Source organism: Hemicordylus capensis, chromosome 1 (assembly GCF_027244095.1).
Source record: "Hemicordylus capensis ecotype Gifberg chromosome 1, rHemCap1.1.pri, whole genome shotgun sequence".
Taxonomy (NCBI): Eukaryota; Metazoa; Chordata; class Lepidosauria; order Squamata; family Cordylidae; genus Hemicordylus; species Hemicordylus capensis.
Window position 1 is genome coordinate 306,554,323 of NC_069657.1, and position 14,782 is coordinate 306,569,104.

Here is a 14,782-nt window from a genome sequence, read left to right on the forward strand (position 1 = left end):
CAGCTCACTTATTAGGTAGTGTTGTTATTTTCCCCCAACCTACTTGAAGTAGTTTGTTTTAAAACCCTGTTTAAAGATTCACATTTCCCTCACAGAACAAAAACACTCTCCCATTGGCTGAGGTGATTATGACATCAGTGCTACTCAACCTCCCTGCAGCCTTCTGATATGTTTTGTGCTGATTACTGAAAATGAATGGGGAAGGATTTGTAAAAGGAAATCCAGGAAATCTGCCATTTGTAGATTCCTGCATGGTCGCAAATTTCTTCGCTAGCAATGAAGATTATGTTGGAGTGGAGATGAGGGGAGTAAAGACCACAAAGTCTTCTGTTTCTGTTGGAGCTGGTAAATTCTGGTGAAATTTAACCCCATGGAATGAGAAATCTATTGAAAATAAAGGGCAACTCTTATTATAGGGGGGTGCACAGAAGCACAGAGCTGCGGTCCGGCACTGGGGTGGGGGGTTCCATTAAGGGTGGGGGAGGGTTTACTTACCCCTCCCGCGCTTTTCACCTTTGGCGCCGTATTTACTTTAGAAATCGGGCGGCAGGATACCTTCCTGCCACCCCTTTCTCCCCGCTTGGCTGCTCCGCCTCCTGTTAGAAATCGGGCGGCAGGATACCTCCCTGCCGCCCCTTTCTCCCCACTTGGCTGCTCTGCCTCTTGGCTTCTCAAAAGCCTTTTGCAGCCAAGCAGGGAAAGGGGCAGCAGGGTGGTATCCTGCCGTCCAATTTCTAACAGAGGCGGAGCAGCCAAGCGGGGAGAAAGGAGTGGCAGGGAGGTATCCTGCCGCCCAATTTCTAACAGCAGCAGCCAAGCGGGGAGAAAGGGGCGGCAGGGCGGTATCCTGCCCCCCGATTTCTAACAGGAGGCGGAGCAGCCAAGCGGGGAGAAAGGGGCGGCAGGGAGGTATCCTGCCGCCCGATTTCTAAAGTAAATACGGCGCCAAAGGTGGAAAGCGCGGGAGGGGTAAGTAAACCCTCCCTCGCCCTTAATGGAACCTCCCACCCCAATCTTTCCGAACCGAACCGCCCCGTGTCCGGACCGGTCCGGAGGCTTATAGAATGGCCTCCAGACCGGGCCGGGCACATCACTATATTATTACACTTGAATTATTTAACCCATGAGTCTGAGGTAAACAGAGACATAGGCCTCATGTAGGCCTTGGCTCCCTAGCTGTAACAGTGGCTTTTCCTTCATTTTACCTCAGAATGCTAGGTCTCAGTGCTCTTATTTGGCTTTTACAACCCTCCATTCTTGTATCTCATAAGCAGAAGGGGCTGCCAAGTTTCTTGTAAGGGCCAGAGAGCCCAGGACTTTCAGGCATGACCAGTGTTCTCTCTCATTTTTTTCATCTGTGTGTGGAATGAGTTTTGTTCTGGGTGGCAGTATCAAGGCAGTGTGTGCGCACATGCATTCAGAGTGGGGCCTTCCTGTTTCAACCTGAGTGGGATCTAAAATTAACTGAGCGGACATCATAAAATTTGTGAGCGTGTACACATGCGCACGCCTTGGAACAGTGGGAATGACAGGCAGACATTCTTAACCCCAAAACCACTTTCTAGGTAGCAAAATTCTGTGCTACAACGTGTGCTTGAAGAAAGAAGCAGGTTAAGTTTTTACCATATTTTTGCACCAAGAACCTGTGGGTTGTACAGTATTTTACCAAAAGAAAGGGAGGGTGCAGGAACTGAAAGGGTGCGGGTTGTCTAGCCACACTCCACCACCACTCCTCCCTCCCACCATTGCTTGATATCTACTCTCCAGGTGCAGGGCTGGGGCAAGTGGGACTTCCCATCAGGCAAACTCCACCACCACTCCCCACACTTAGTATCCAACACTAAGAGGTGACCAAACTTCCTAGCACCTAGCTGGATACTAAATGAGAGGCACTCTTGTGCACCTGCACCCAGATTAGGCATTGGGTGCAGGCACCTCTTGGTGCTGGATACTAGGCAGTGGTGGGTGTGAGGAATGGCAGCAGAGTTTGCCTGAACCCCAAGCATATCCCATCCCCTCACTTGCTCTGAGGACGTAGGGCATCCCCTCCCCTGCCCGCCTCCTTAGAGCGAGTATGTAAAAGGTACAGAAACATTGTTAAGAGGAGGGGGCAAGGATGTGGGGAGCAGCTAAGTGCAAGATTTCTAATTTATTTTTAACAAGAGCCGCTCAAAACTGCAGACTCTAAACAGGTGCGGGCACCTGCCATGGGAGGGTTCTTGGTGTGGAAATACAGTAAATGTATTATAGAAGTTATATTGATGGTTTGGTGGTTATTCTATAGTGCTGGTCGCTACTTGTATCTTAGGGGTGTTGTATGTTTTTGTTGGCTGTTCAGATTGTCATAAATGAATAGATTTATTGACAGGCAGACATCAAACTGGTGCAACTTTACCTACAATACAAGGATAGTAAAATGAAGCAAGAGGCCACTGTCATATAGAAGCAGCAACACTAAGACCATTTAAGGCCTATGTGACAGAAAATTTCAAATCTACCTCAGAGACATGAGTTAAATCATTCAAATGTAATAATGGTTGCCCTTTATTTTCAAGAGATTTCTCTTTCCTGGAGGCAGGGTGGAAAGGCAGATTTCACCAGCCCTGACAGAAATTATTCTCAGCTGTTACTAGGGCAAAAGACACAAAGTGCAGGAAACAGGCATTGTTCACCACCACCCCTTCTCCACACAGTTGCTTCCTCATTTAAGGCAGAAGAAAATCAAATAAAAATAATTTCCCCTTATACTGGCATTAAAAAGGCAATGGAGGGTTGAACTATTAAAACTAGCTTTCATACTAATCTTGTGGTCTTCACTCTCCTCATCTCCACTCCAATGAAACTGTTCACACACACCCTTCTCCACACAGTTGCACCCTTTCTTAAAAGGCAAGGGGGGGAATCAAATAAAAATATGAATCAAAATACAATATTGGGGAATAATAAACATTTAAAGTTTATTTGAACTAAACATTTTAAAGTTTATTTGTACTAAAATTGAAATGGCCCTAACACACAAACACCAAAGATTTCTTACACATTTTCTCTTCTTACTGCATCTACTCAAGCTTTCCATTGCTTTTCTGTAGGTACATACCCAATTTTTCCCCCATTGTGCTTTTTGTTGTGCTCTTGCCCAGTGATACTATACACCACTTGAAGCTTCTGGATTTTTCAGATTGACAGTTGTTTACCACAGGAAACTTTATTTGCCATGCTTAGAATGACCAGGCCTCAAAGAAGGATAGCAGCAGTGATGTCACAGCAGAGCCAACATGGCTGCTGCCTGTTTTGAGGAGCATGACCAAATCAGAATTTCAAGCTTTGATTTCAGCTGCATATGAGTAGATTTCAGCACACACACAAAAATACCAGGTGACTTGTAAAAACTTTTTGATGAGACTTGAACACTAACAAAAAAAAAAAAAATAGGAGACATCCCCATTGTCAATACAATTGTAAATGTTCTATATAAGTGCCCTTCAGTTTAGGTCGTATTTTCTTGTATTTTTAATGGTGTAAAATATATTGTGTACAGATCATGAGTAACCACTTCTACACATTATGGGTTTAATTCAGTATTCACAAGAGACTTTGTTTAAGGACCACCATGTATACATCCCACATAAGATTTCTGCTAAATAAATTTATTTATTTATTTATTTAGTTAAATACATTACTTAAGATCCTCAACAGATTAATGAGTTTTACTGTTTGGAAAGTAGGTTTTTACTATCCTCTTATACTGAAATACAGTACATTCTGATCCTGAGCTTGTACTCCAAAGTTCCTGTGACACACTGCAAGAATTTTGTCCATGAATGTTCGTTTAGGAAAAGACCAGTATTTTAAATGGCTTTTTCATATTCATAATTCTGACTTCTATTTGTCACATTAAACTTAAATTTAACAATTGATTTGTTAATTGTTTGGCTTATTAACTGAAAAGGAAATCAGTAGTGGTCTGACTTGGCTTACATGGAAAACCTAACCCCTTTCCTCATATGAAATGCTTAGTAATATGATCCTCTATTTCCCCTCACTCCTAGTAAGCTTTATAGTAATAAACAGAAGCTCTTCAGGATGTACACCTCTCGGAAACATAGGTATCCAGCATCCTGTCTATTCACATGATATTTGGGAATGCCAACTAACATCAGGTGCATGAAGAGTTTATTTCCCTTCTTAATGTTTTACAGTTTTTTACTCCTTAAAGGGTTCTTCCATGATTTGGGCTGGGCTCCCCTTCCCCCTGGCACAACTGCTTGTAAATTTCCTTGTTGCTTGCTGCCTGCACTTTTATACCAAAAAAAGAAATGAAAAAAAGCGGGGGAAAGCCTCCGGTGATTTTGTGTAGCAATACTTTAAATACCCATGCAATGGGACTACTGCAGTTCTGCAGTGTGTCTTGGTTTGTTAAGTCTAGTTGTGCTCCTTTGCCTTAAATCCTTGAGCAAAGAAAGAATAATAGAAGATTTAAATGACCAAGTTTTCCTGAGTTATATGAGGATTGTTGCAGTAGTGGTGTTTATCACGTTATGGTGTGTGGCTACAAAATGTGTAGAAAGTAACCACTCACCATGTACAAAGTGCTTTTAAGAGAACTGCCCTTCTGTAGAATCTGTGTGGCCCAGCTTGTGAGGACTGCAGTAGGCCAGCTCCAGTGTACAGGGCTGCTCCAGCTGGAATCAGTTGACCTTCTAAGTCAGTTACTAAAAACAGTAATTCCAGTTTGTGGATCTCCTGGAGGAAATCCTTCAGTCTCTGCCAAAAAACTAGCTAATTTTATTTTTCTTATATCAAATCAGGAAAAAAATCAGAGAAGCAAAGTTTGTTTGTTCATTACATTTATATCCTCTTCTTCCTCCAAGGAGCCCAGAGCAGTGACCATGATTATGTTCATCCTCAGAACCCTGTGAAGTAGGTTAGGCTGAGAGATAAGAGCACTCCACTTAATTATTATTAAAATTTATATACCACTTTTCAACAAAAAAAAGTTGTCAAAACAGTTTTATATAGCAAAAGGAATAAGAATATGGTTCTCGTCCCTAAAGAGACTCACAGTCTAAAAAGAAACAAGGTAGACACTAATAACAGCCACTGGAGGGATGCTGTATATGGGTAGTTGCTCTCCCCCTGCTAAGTATAAGAGGCTCATCACTTTCAAAGGTGCTAACTGGTCAAAGAGGCACCTTCAAAGTGGTGACTCTTTAATATTGAGCAGGGGGATCTCCTTAACACAGGCAAACTGATTATAGAAAGTTAAAATTCATAAGATGCTAATTATTAAGAACAGCAGCTGTCCTACTGGAGTACTTTGGAGATTCCTTCCTTAAACGATTGGTTTTTGAAAGCGTGGGACTATGCTTCAGTTTCAAAAGTCTCGGCTTATGTACATGGTATGTCTACTGAATCATTCATGTCTGTTTGGGAACCCTTTTAATTATAATATCCATTATGGTCAAACTTTGTTCCCATTTTCTAGATTTGACTTATAGTGTTTGCGATATGTAACTTGCAAGAAGCTGAATAGATTCGATTTTACCAAAAAGGGGGGGGGGGGGAGAGAAAAAGAACAGCAGCTGTCCAATACCATTCCTCTGCACAACCCTTAAGGACACTTTGAACATGATACTACTACAAATATTTATATACTGCTATTCAACCAAAGTTATCAAAATGGTTTACATAGAAAAGTAAGTACATAATTAGTTAAGAGGGTCCTCTGTCCACAGGGCTCACAATCTAAAAAGAAACATAAGACAGATACCAGCAACAACCACTGGAGGGCTGCTGTGCTGGGGTTGGATAGGGCCAGTTGCTCTCCCCCTGCTAGATTTAAGAGAATCACCACTTTAAAAGATGTCTCTTTGCAAAGCCTTCCTAAGGTTTCATTTACACATGTAATGAGTAGTAGATGGGTGCTTAAAAACAGCTTTGTGGAAGCTACTCCACACAGCAAGCCATTATTAAAAAGCTTGTCTCTGTATGGCTTCAGAGGTTTTTACCACATCACCACCACTCTTTTTTGTTATTTGCAATCCTGTGGTGAAAATGTTGGTGGAGCTATAATATAATATATAATAATGTTGGTGGAGCTATAATATTATATAATAATATAATATAAATGTTGGTGGAGCTATAATGTTGGTGGAGCTAAAATGTTGGTGGAGCTATAATATAATATAGTAGTTGTATTTTCAGTGTGTGGATCACGTCTAAAATTATTTATGCTGTCTATCTCATATCTCAAAAGTGTGGGCTATGATTTTTAGAAGTTAATGAAGTCCTAGCAGATTGGTTTTTGTTTTGTTTTTTGTTGGTAGTTTTGCAATGGAACCACAGTGACCTCTAGTGTATCCAAGATATATAAGTAAAAGTCAGAAAAATACAGAATCACCCTCTCCCACACACAAAAATGGCCGTCTATGAGACAAACAAAGACCTTAGAAGGGGAAAGTAGTGAGTTAACTCCAGTTCTGATTACTTGAAGCCAAATGCAGTGAAAATCCCACACCTGCCCACTCTTCCATTTTTTGCAAGATAAGTCCAAATTTATTGTTGATCTCCTTCATTGAGATTGTAATCTGATCTCTACTTGAGCTATCTAGCTGCTTACATTCAGCAAATAATTTTAATGAATTCTAATTAGTTCCTTGGCAAGCAACCTACACAACAGATGCCTAAAGTAGATAGTATCTTTACTCTGACCAGTACTTAAGTCTAGTATTCAACCTTAAATAACAGAATATGAAGCAAACTAAATGGCATAGAAATGTGGTCCATATGAAGGCAAGTATTAAAATATCCTGTTCCCAGTTTTTATTTCCGTTAGGGAAAGGACCATAACTAGACACTATGAGTAAGGCTGTTGTACTAGGTGAGGGAGAGGATGCACACCAAACTTGCCCATGCTACAACTTCTTCTACACTGCTGTCCCGTCCCCCACAACCACCACCAATTTACCAGCTGAATCTGCAGGGGCAGAAGAAAATTCACAGATGGCACGGAGGGCTGTTAAGGTGGGCAGTACCAGAACCACTTTTTGGGAGGGCGGGGGTCTATTTAAGTGAAAGAGAAAGTGAGCAAAACAGAAAGGTAAAGACAGATAAAATTACAAGTGTGTGGAGACTGAAATTCAAATAAGAAAAACTGACATAACAAAAACAATGGAAAGTAGGCCTTAAGTTCCAGGTGGGTTGCATGTCTAACATGATTGAGAACTACTGGATAGAGGATTAGTTGCCGGGTTCCCTTGCATATAGAAATAAAAGATTAGGGCTGGCTCCTTTTCTGTATGCTTCACGTGCAAGGACCAGATCAAGGAGCGCAGTGAGGGATGCTTATCCTAAGCATGCAGTGCAAGTCTGGAAGTGAGTATGGCGGCTTAATACCCCTCATATGAGGGTTCAAGTCAACAAAGTTTCCTCAGTTCAAGTAGGATGAGGACTGGTGTCCCTTGGGAACTCTGACAATCTGCAAATTCCCAAGCAGATTAACAAAAAGAAGTATCTGAACAAGGGGAAATACTGTTCTAAACTACAAACAGACCAGAGTTTCAGGATAAAGCTTACAAACAGTCAGGATTCCATGGTTCACAAAGGCAAGATGCAAGGAGACATGATTCTAAAGTACTGCTAGGCAAGAGTTCAGGGAAACAGGTTAATAAGGACCAGGTGTGTCTATCTTGGAGAGTAAAGCCACAACCCAACACACTGTTGTCCTTGAATTACAAGGAGCCCCGCTTTCTTATCTAGCTGGGTGCCAACTACTTAGCTACTGTTTTTAGGCAGCTGTAAAGAGGCATGATTTAGCTAAACGGGTGGTGGCGGGGTGGGGGGGACAGGAACTGCAGCTTGTGAACTTGAGCCCCCTCCCTCTCTCTGCCCACATAATTTGAATACTATACCAGTGGCAGCTGGTGGCTTCCAAGATGGGGGGAGGGCCGCCAGACAGGGCAGATGGGCAGAGCCAAGGATAGTGAGAGGTAGAGCCAATCGTGGGCTTCTCTCTCTGTCGCACCAAGCCTCTTTTCTCTCTTTCTCACCAACCTCTGCCATACCTCATTTCTCTTTCTCTCTCAGCCCACCTCTCACCAAGCCTCCCTCCCTCTCCCCCACCAAGCCTCTTTCTTTCTCTCTCTCACCAAATCTCTCCCACACTGCAAGCCTTACCATCCAACCCACCTTTTCTTTCTTTCTATCTCTCTCACCCCACTCCCCCAACAAAAACAAACACAGAAAGATCAAAATTACAAAATAGCCAGTTAACTCTCCCAAGCAGAGAGCTTCCTCCAATCCCTTCTCCCCCTAACTTTTTGTTTTGTTCTTACTGGCTGGAACAACCTACTCATCAAGCTGCTCCAGCCAGTCCGATTGCTAGTAGGCAACGTCCTGCCCCCGCCCCACTGGCAGTAAAAATTGATGGAAAAAATACAGTTCTTTTTGCTTTTGGACTGTCTCTTCAACTCGATTTTTACTTCATCTGTCTTTAATATGGGAAGCAAAGGGATGTCCAAAAAAGATAAACAATAATTTTATTCTTTATTCAGTTTTTTGGGTTTGTTTGTTTTTTTACTTCTGGGTCAAGCAAATTTAGTATGTAGGGGGAACAGCTACATATATATTTGTATTATGCAAATAATACATATATATAGTATGGTGACATTATATTCCAAGAATAAAAGTTAGTTATTAATCTCATCAGCTAAACCCGTACACATGTATGCTCTATATGTATCACCATCCCCATTTTAGATATCCCTATGATCTGAGCTCTTACTGATCAGAATTACAACATAAAGTGGAGTACAATTAAATATAGAACTCACAGATCTGTGAATACAGAACTGTGTTTTGTTGGCTTCATACAGTCACGGTGACTATGGGGTTGGAGCAAAAGTGGTGCTAAAATACTGCATGTGAGTCTACTAATTACTTGCAGATTACTTGATTTTACTTTCGAGATTCCACCCCCCACCCCCGTTTTCTTTCTTGTGATTTTTTTCATAATCAGTAGAAATTACTGCAAAGCAAATAAGACTGAAATGTAACTGCAAAATAAACTTTGAAATTTTCTTTTTAAAAAAATAAACCTAATTAAGAAGCGGGATAGTGGTAAAGATGTAACAAAGGAAAAAAATTAAGTTTCAAGGCTGTATGTCATCTTTGCCCAATAAATGTGCATTTTTTCTGCAGTTAAGAAAGGAGATTAAGCTAAGAAAATTCTGGAAACTCTCTGGACTGCCACAATAAAAACACACATTTATACAATTTTCTATTAGCTTGATTGTTTTACAACCGTTTCTAAAATGACTTCATTAGAAGCTGTCCAGCATGTGCTTGATTTGCTGCATATGGTATCCTATGCCCTGCCTGAGCTATGCTTGTATTTTGGAATAAGATGTACAGGCTGCATGTACAAATTTCTTTGATTATCTAGGAGCTCCATAATCACAGTGTCTCATAATTTCATTCCATTTTGTATAATCATACAGAAAAACATTTCCTTTTTAGATTGCAGCTGGTTAGGCAACTAGGCATGGAACAGTACACTTTAAAGTTTCTTGGTAGCTGTAGAATACATTTCCATTTCAAATGTTTCGTACTGTCATGCTGCACTAGGATGCACTAAGAGGCCATGACATAAACAGAACAGACAAGACCTCAACTTGATTAGCAGCTATAGCAACGGTCAGATAATCTTAGCCACATGCACCTTCATAGTTCCCAACATAGTTCCTACAAGAACGCTGTGTCCCCATCACAGGAACCAGTGAAATCAGGTCAAGTTTTGGAGATTCTTCCGTTTGCAGCACAAGCAACATGTGTTTGTCTAATTCCCTTCTCAGTGACTTCCCTGTTCAGGGAAATGTTCCCAGTGACAGTACTGAAGCTGTAAACTGTAGCACAATTCCATGCCACACAAACATGGAATCTGTAACTGTTATATCCCACCCATAACACGCTGACTGTGAATATTTCTAGTATTCAATTAAATGTAATCTATACACTTTTCTTTGTAAATGAATATGTATTTACAAAAAACATGAACATATGAATGAACATGCACTATTAAGCAATCTACAATGTATGAGTTCTTAAGTACTTTTTATGTGCAAGTAAACAATGTGGGAGGATCACCCACAGATAAGCAGTCTGCATCTTTTGGTATTTTAATTTAGACCTGAAAATTCAAGCTACATGGCACCTTTGATGTGCTAGCTAAAATTGACTTGTTTTCCATTCTCAGTCCATTAGTGGGTTCTGCACCCAATCAGTTGCCAGAAAGTCACCCAGTGTATTGTCATATTCCTGTGAACTATTCATCCCACTAATAATGTTTACTGAATATTGTGTTAATTGTTTTCAGGTTTGTTTAGATTCTTTTTTTTTTGTCTTGTCCAAATGAGTATTGTAAGTAACAAGGAATTTAAATTGTAATGTTTGCTAATACTGTTTGTTGAGTGTTGAAAAATGTAATGTCTTGGGAAAATGCATGGATAACAACATTAATCTTGCCTGCTTAACTCTAACAAATAGCATGCAAAAATAACAGCACTTGAAAAACATTATTCCAATACAGATTATTAGAAATGCACTGACCTTCACTGTGGAACTTGAAAACATAGTTACAACTGGTCTAAACGTTTTTTAAAAGCTGTGCTAAGGCTAAGTTTGATAAGAGTTTATATTTTATTTTGTTTCACTTTTTTGTGATATATAGAGGCTCAACCGGAGATTTTTCTCAGTAGATGAACAAAATGTCAATATGTCAATGAGAATGACTGAAACCATCTTAAAAAGTTAACTAGAAATTAAATCATATTACTAGTAGGAATTATTATACACATACTCATTGTGAAGGAAATACATATATGGTTCCTTAAAAGCAAAGTTTCAGTGTAGAGTGTAACCTATATCAGAACTTACTCTAGGAGCCACTGCCAAAGGGTGCAATGCCACATATTTTCCTCCTTCTATAAGCCTGAAAGTGTGCATATGGAGATCCATGCATATGCTGTGGAATATGGGCTTATTAACCCAGTCCCATGATTGGTTCTGCTCATGAAGTTTACAATGCTGACATGGAGCTCCCCCATTCATTTCAGTGGAGAGAGCTGATCCACACAACCATTCCTTTAACATGGATGGGAACTGGGGAGCCCTCCACTCATGTAGTAGATTCATATGCACATGAGCACATGCTGATGTGTGAATCAGGGCATATTTGTACATCTATGTAGCATTATCCAAAAACTGCAGTGGGTTGGAGTGAATGAAATATGAAGTAAAATACATTCTCTGCTTTCACAGTCAAAAGCTAAGCTTTAAGGAACGGGTACGGATGGCTAGCCCAAGAGGACAGAGTATCAAGAACAGGCAACCTTCGGTTGGTGACAGAAGATCACCAAGTACTGACATTACTGCAGAGGGCAGCCCAACAAAAGTACAGAAGAGCTGGAGCTTCAATGACCGAACACGCTTCCGACCTTCCCTGCGTTTGAAGAGTTCACAGCCAAAGCCAGTGCCAGATAGTAAGGGTTTGTTGTTGTTTTTTAAGTCAAATTTCCTTTTCATTGTAGTTGTCACAAAAGTGGCTCAAACCCCTGTGGCACCTGAAATGGGGAAGTATATACCACCAACACCTCCTCCTGCAGTGCCAAAGATTTCCTCCCCATCAGTTGCTCTGCCTCCAGTCTCTCTGTCTCTCACCTATTCTCCTTACACTCTGCCCAACTCATCTCCTCTATCTACACACACACCCAGCCCATCACACCCTTCACCACTTATTTCACATACATGTTGCAGAGCCAGAGCCACCCTCACTCTTGTCACTCCCTGCATTTCCCTAAGTTTTGAAAAGGGAGAAAGCAGAAAGAGGTTTTTCAGCTAGTACGTACTGTGCTGCCCTAGAGAATCTCCATGGTATCACTCTAGCCCAGCATACTACTGGCCCAGTCCACTTCCTTCTCCCTTTGCTGGCCTCTGCCTTTTGCAGAGTAGGAGCAGAGATAGAAGGCCATTTTGGAGAGTTTTGCACTGCTCAGTGAAAAGCTGCTCATGTGGTGATGGGTGGCAAGTGGAGGCGGGGGAGGGGGGACATTTTGACATCCCACAGGTGTCCCCAAAACCTGCCTTTCAAAGCAGCTATCTAACCTCACCTCATGGAAGACCCGCTCCTGGGTTGTCATTCAGTTTGCAATTACAGTAAATTAATTAATTTTCATTCCTATACTATGAAGCCCCATCTACATTTGGGAAATGCTGTGCTGGAGTGCTATTTTTCCTGTTGAAGTCATGCTGTTTCCATTGCTGAAGTCATGACCAAGGTTATGCATCTGTGCTTTCACATATACAGGGAATTCCAGATATTATCAGAGGCCTCTTCCTGTAGGTTCAAAACTGTGTCTGAAGATCTTGTTCCCACTAAATCTGGATCCAATCTTGTCCCTACAACGCATAAGCAGAAATGTCCTGGTAGCCCATTGTACCTCATGAAATGCCACTCTGAATGGGCAGGGAAGGCCTGCCACTGGAAATCCCCATGCACAAACAATAGCACCCTTGTGCACCATTTCATATCCAAATCAATAGGCTTGTTCACATGATCCGAAACCGGGTCAGAGGAGCACCCAGCCAACGTAGGACAGCTGTGCGCACTCCCAGTCAATAGTCATGTAAATGCAAACATCAAGGGGGGAGGAGAAGGATGGGAGAGTGATCATGTGGGAGGTGGGAGAAGGATAGAATGGCTTTTTGTCCACCCTTGATAAAATGCCGGGGACAGCCATCCTGCCCAGCTCCTGCCTCCCTCACAATCACTCTCTTTTCTTCCCTTGGTGTTTGGGAGTGTGCACAGCAATCCTATCCTGGCTGTTCCTCTGACCCTGTTTAGGGTTGTGTGAACAAACCTAAAATATTGTATATGTTTTCAGTACATGTCCATACCTTGAAAAAGCTATCGCTCAAAGCAATTGCACTGTACAGTATTAAACTACTGATTGGAACACATTATGGACATTTCACAAATGCAAATCTTATTTAATGTAATAAATCAATCAGATTTCATTAGGGTTGACACTCCCCACACCCACACAAACTCTACTGAGGTTCCTTTGACAGCAGCCTGATAGTGCTGACACTGTTTAATTTTATTTATTTATTTATTTATTTGTATTTGTGTTTGTATACCACCCCAAAATTCCATCTCTGGGTGGTTTACAGCAACATAAACAAATTAAAACAGAAATTAGAACCTTAAAACAATTAAAAACCACAAGTCTAGTTAAAAAGCTTGGGTGAATAAATGTGTCTTTAGAGACTTTTTAAAAGTTGTCAGAGATTGGGAGGCAAAGGTGTGTGTGTGTGTGTGCGGGTGTTTAACATGGTGGTAAAGGTTCATTAATGGTGACAAAAGGCTTACCTATTAAATGGTACCTACTCAGTGATAGAAATAGGAAAGGCACAGTGGTAGGGAAAAGATAGCAGCCCTGCATCTGATTAAATAAGTACAACTCTGTTCAGCATCAGAAATGTTATGTCTTGAACTATCCACTCTGGGCTACACTCTTTCATAGCTACAAAATAAGACAGCAGTCATTAGAATGGCCACATTTTTCTGGCATGGTTCCTATGCCTTTAATAACTACATGAAATTGAGCGCATGAAGCTTTCCCCATATCTGTAGCTGCAGGCTAGGAGACCTTGGACCGGGTCTCACGATCAGTGAGACCTGGTTTAGGGCTCTGAGCGGGAAGAGCGGGCTAAGCCCGCTCTCCCTGCTCACAAGCGGGCAGGGAGCCCTGGGCAGCCGAATCGGCCGCCCACACGATGGCTGGCTCTGAGACGGAGACGGTGGGTGCTGGAGAGCTCGGGGGCCACACGACCCCCGGAAGCCACAGTATGCCCTGCGCGAGAGCGCAGGGCATACTGGGGAGACCCCCCGAGCCGGGAGGCTGCTTTTAAGCCTCCCGGCCGGGGGTCTACTCACAAATAGCCATGCCGCGGAGCCGCACCATGGCTACTCAAGAGCAGATAGCCCAGGTTTGCGGAGTGCTCGCTCCACAAACCCGGGCTAAGGGGTGGGCTACAGGAGCGGGTTAGCTGCTCCAGAACCACCAGGCTCGGCTGCGAGCCCGGTGGTTCTGACAATCACAAAAACTGGGCTAGGATTTTCCTAGCCCGATTTTTGTGAATGTAAGAATAGCCCCCTTGATTCTGCCTTTCAGATGCAACTCTTAAACCTTCAAGGGGAAGAAATTGGCAACCTAGCATGAATAGATAGGGAGAGTGACATTCATTGGATATTGATGGGCAGTGGAGCTGGGGCGGATTAAGCAATTTGCCGGCTGTAGGCAGCCAAAGATTTGCCGCCCCAGTAGCAAGGGAGGAAGGAGGGGGGAGTTCAAATCATTTTTTTTTTTAACATTTAAGACTGCCACCGTGCAGAAGCGTGATGGCAAGAGCTCCCTCGCACCTGCCAGCCCGCCTCCCAAATTATGACAGCGGCAGGTCGGGGTAAGACAAATTTGTGGGCATGTGGTGTTGAGAGAATGGTGATATTCCTCCTAACCCAAATTCGCCCACCTCCCAAATGACTGCAATCGCCCAACTTTGGGCTTTTCTGCACGTGTGCACGTGCAGAAAGGCTTGAAACTGGGCAACTGCAGTCATTTGGGAGGTGTGCAGGCTTGGCGGAGAGAGTGGTGATACCCCTCCTAACCCAAACCCACCCACCACCCAAATGACTGCAACCGCCCGACTTCTGGCCTTTCTGCAC

General features: G+C 42.4%; 1 protein-coding gene across 12 annotated transcripts in view; it reads left to right on the forward strand.

The window, feature by feature from the left end:
* The window catches only part of KCNQ5 (potassium voltage-gated channel subfamily Q member 5), a 576,092-nt gene that overhangs the window by 531,802 nt on the left and 29,508 nt on the right, over positions 1 to 14,782 (forward strand). For all 12 annotated transcript variants that reach the window (XM_053286867.1, XM_053286878.1, XM_053286866.1 and 9 more), the window contains one exon: positions 11,317 to 11,537. In XM_053286867.1, the coding sequence (XP_053142842.1) occupies positions 11,317 to 11,537 (221 nt within the window). The remainder of the gene's footprint in view (positions 1 to 11,316; positions 11,538 to 14,782) is intronic.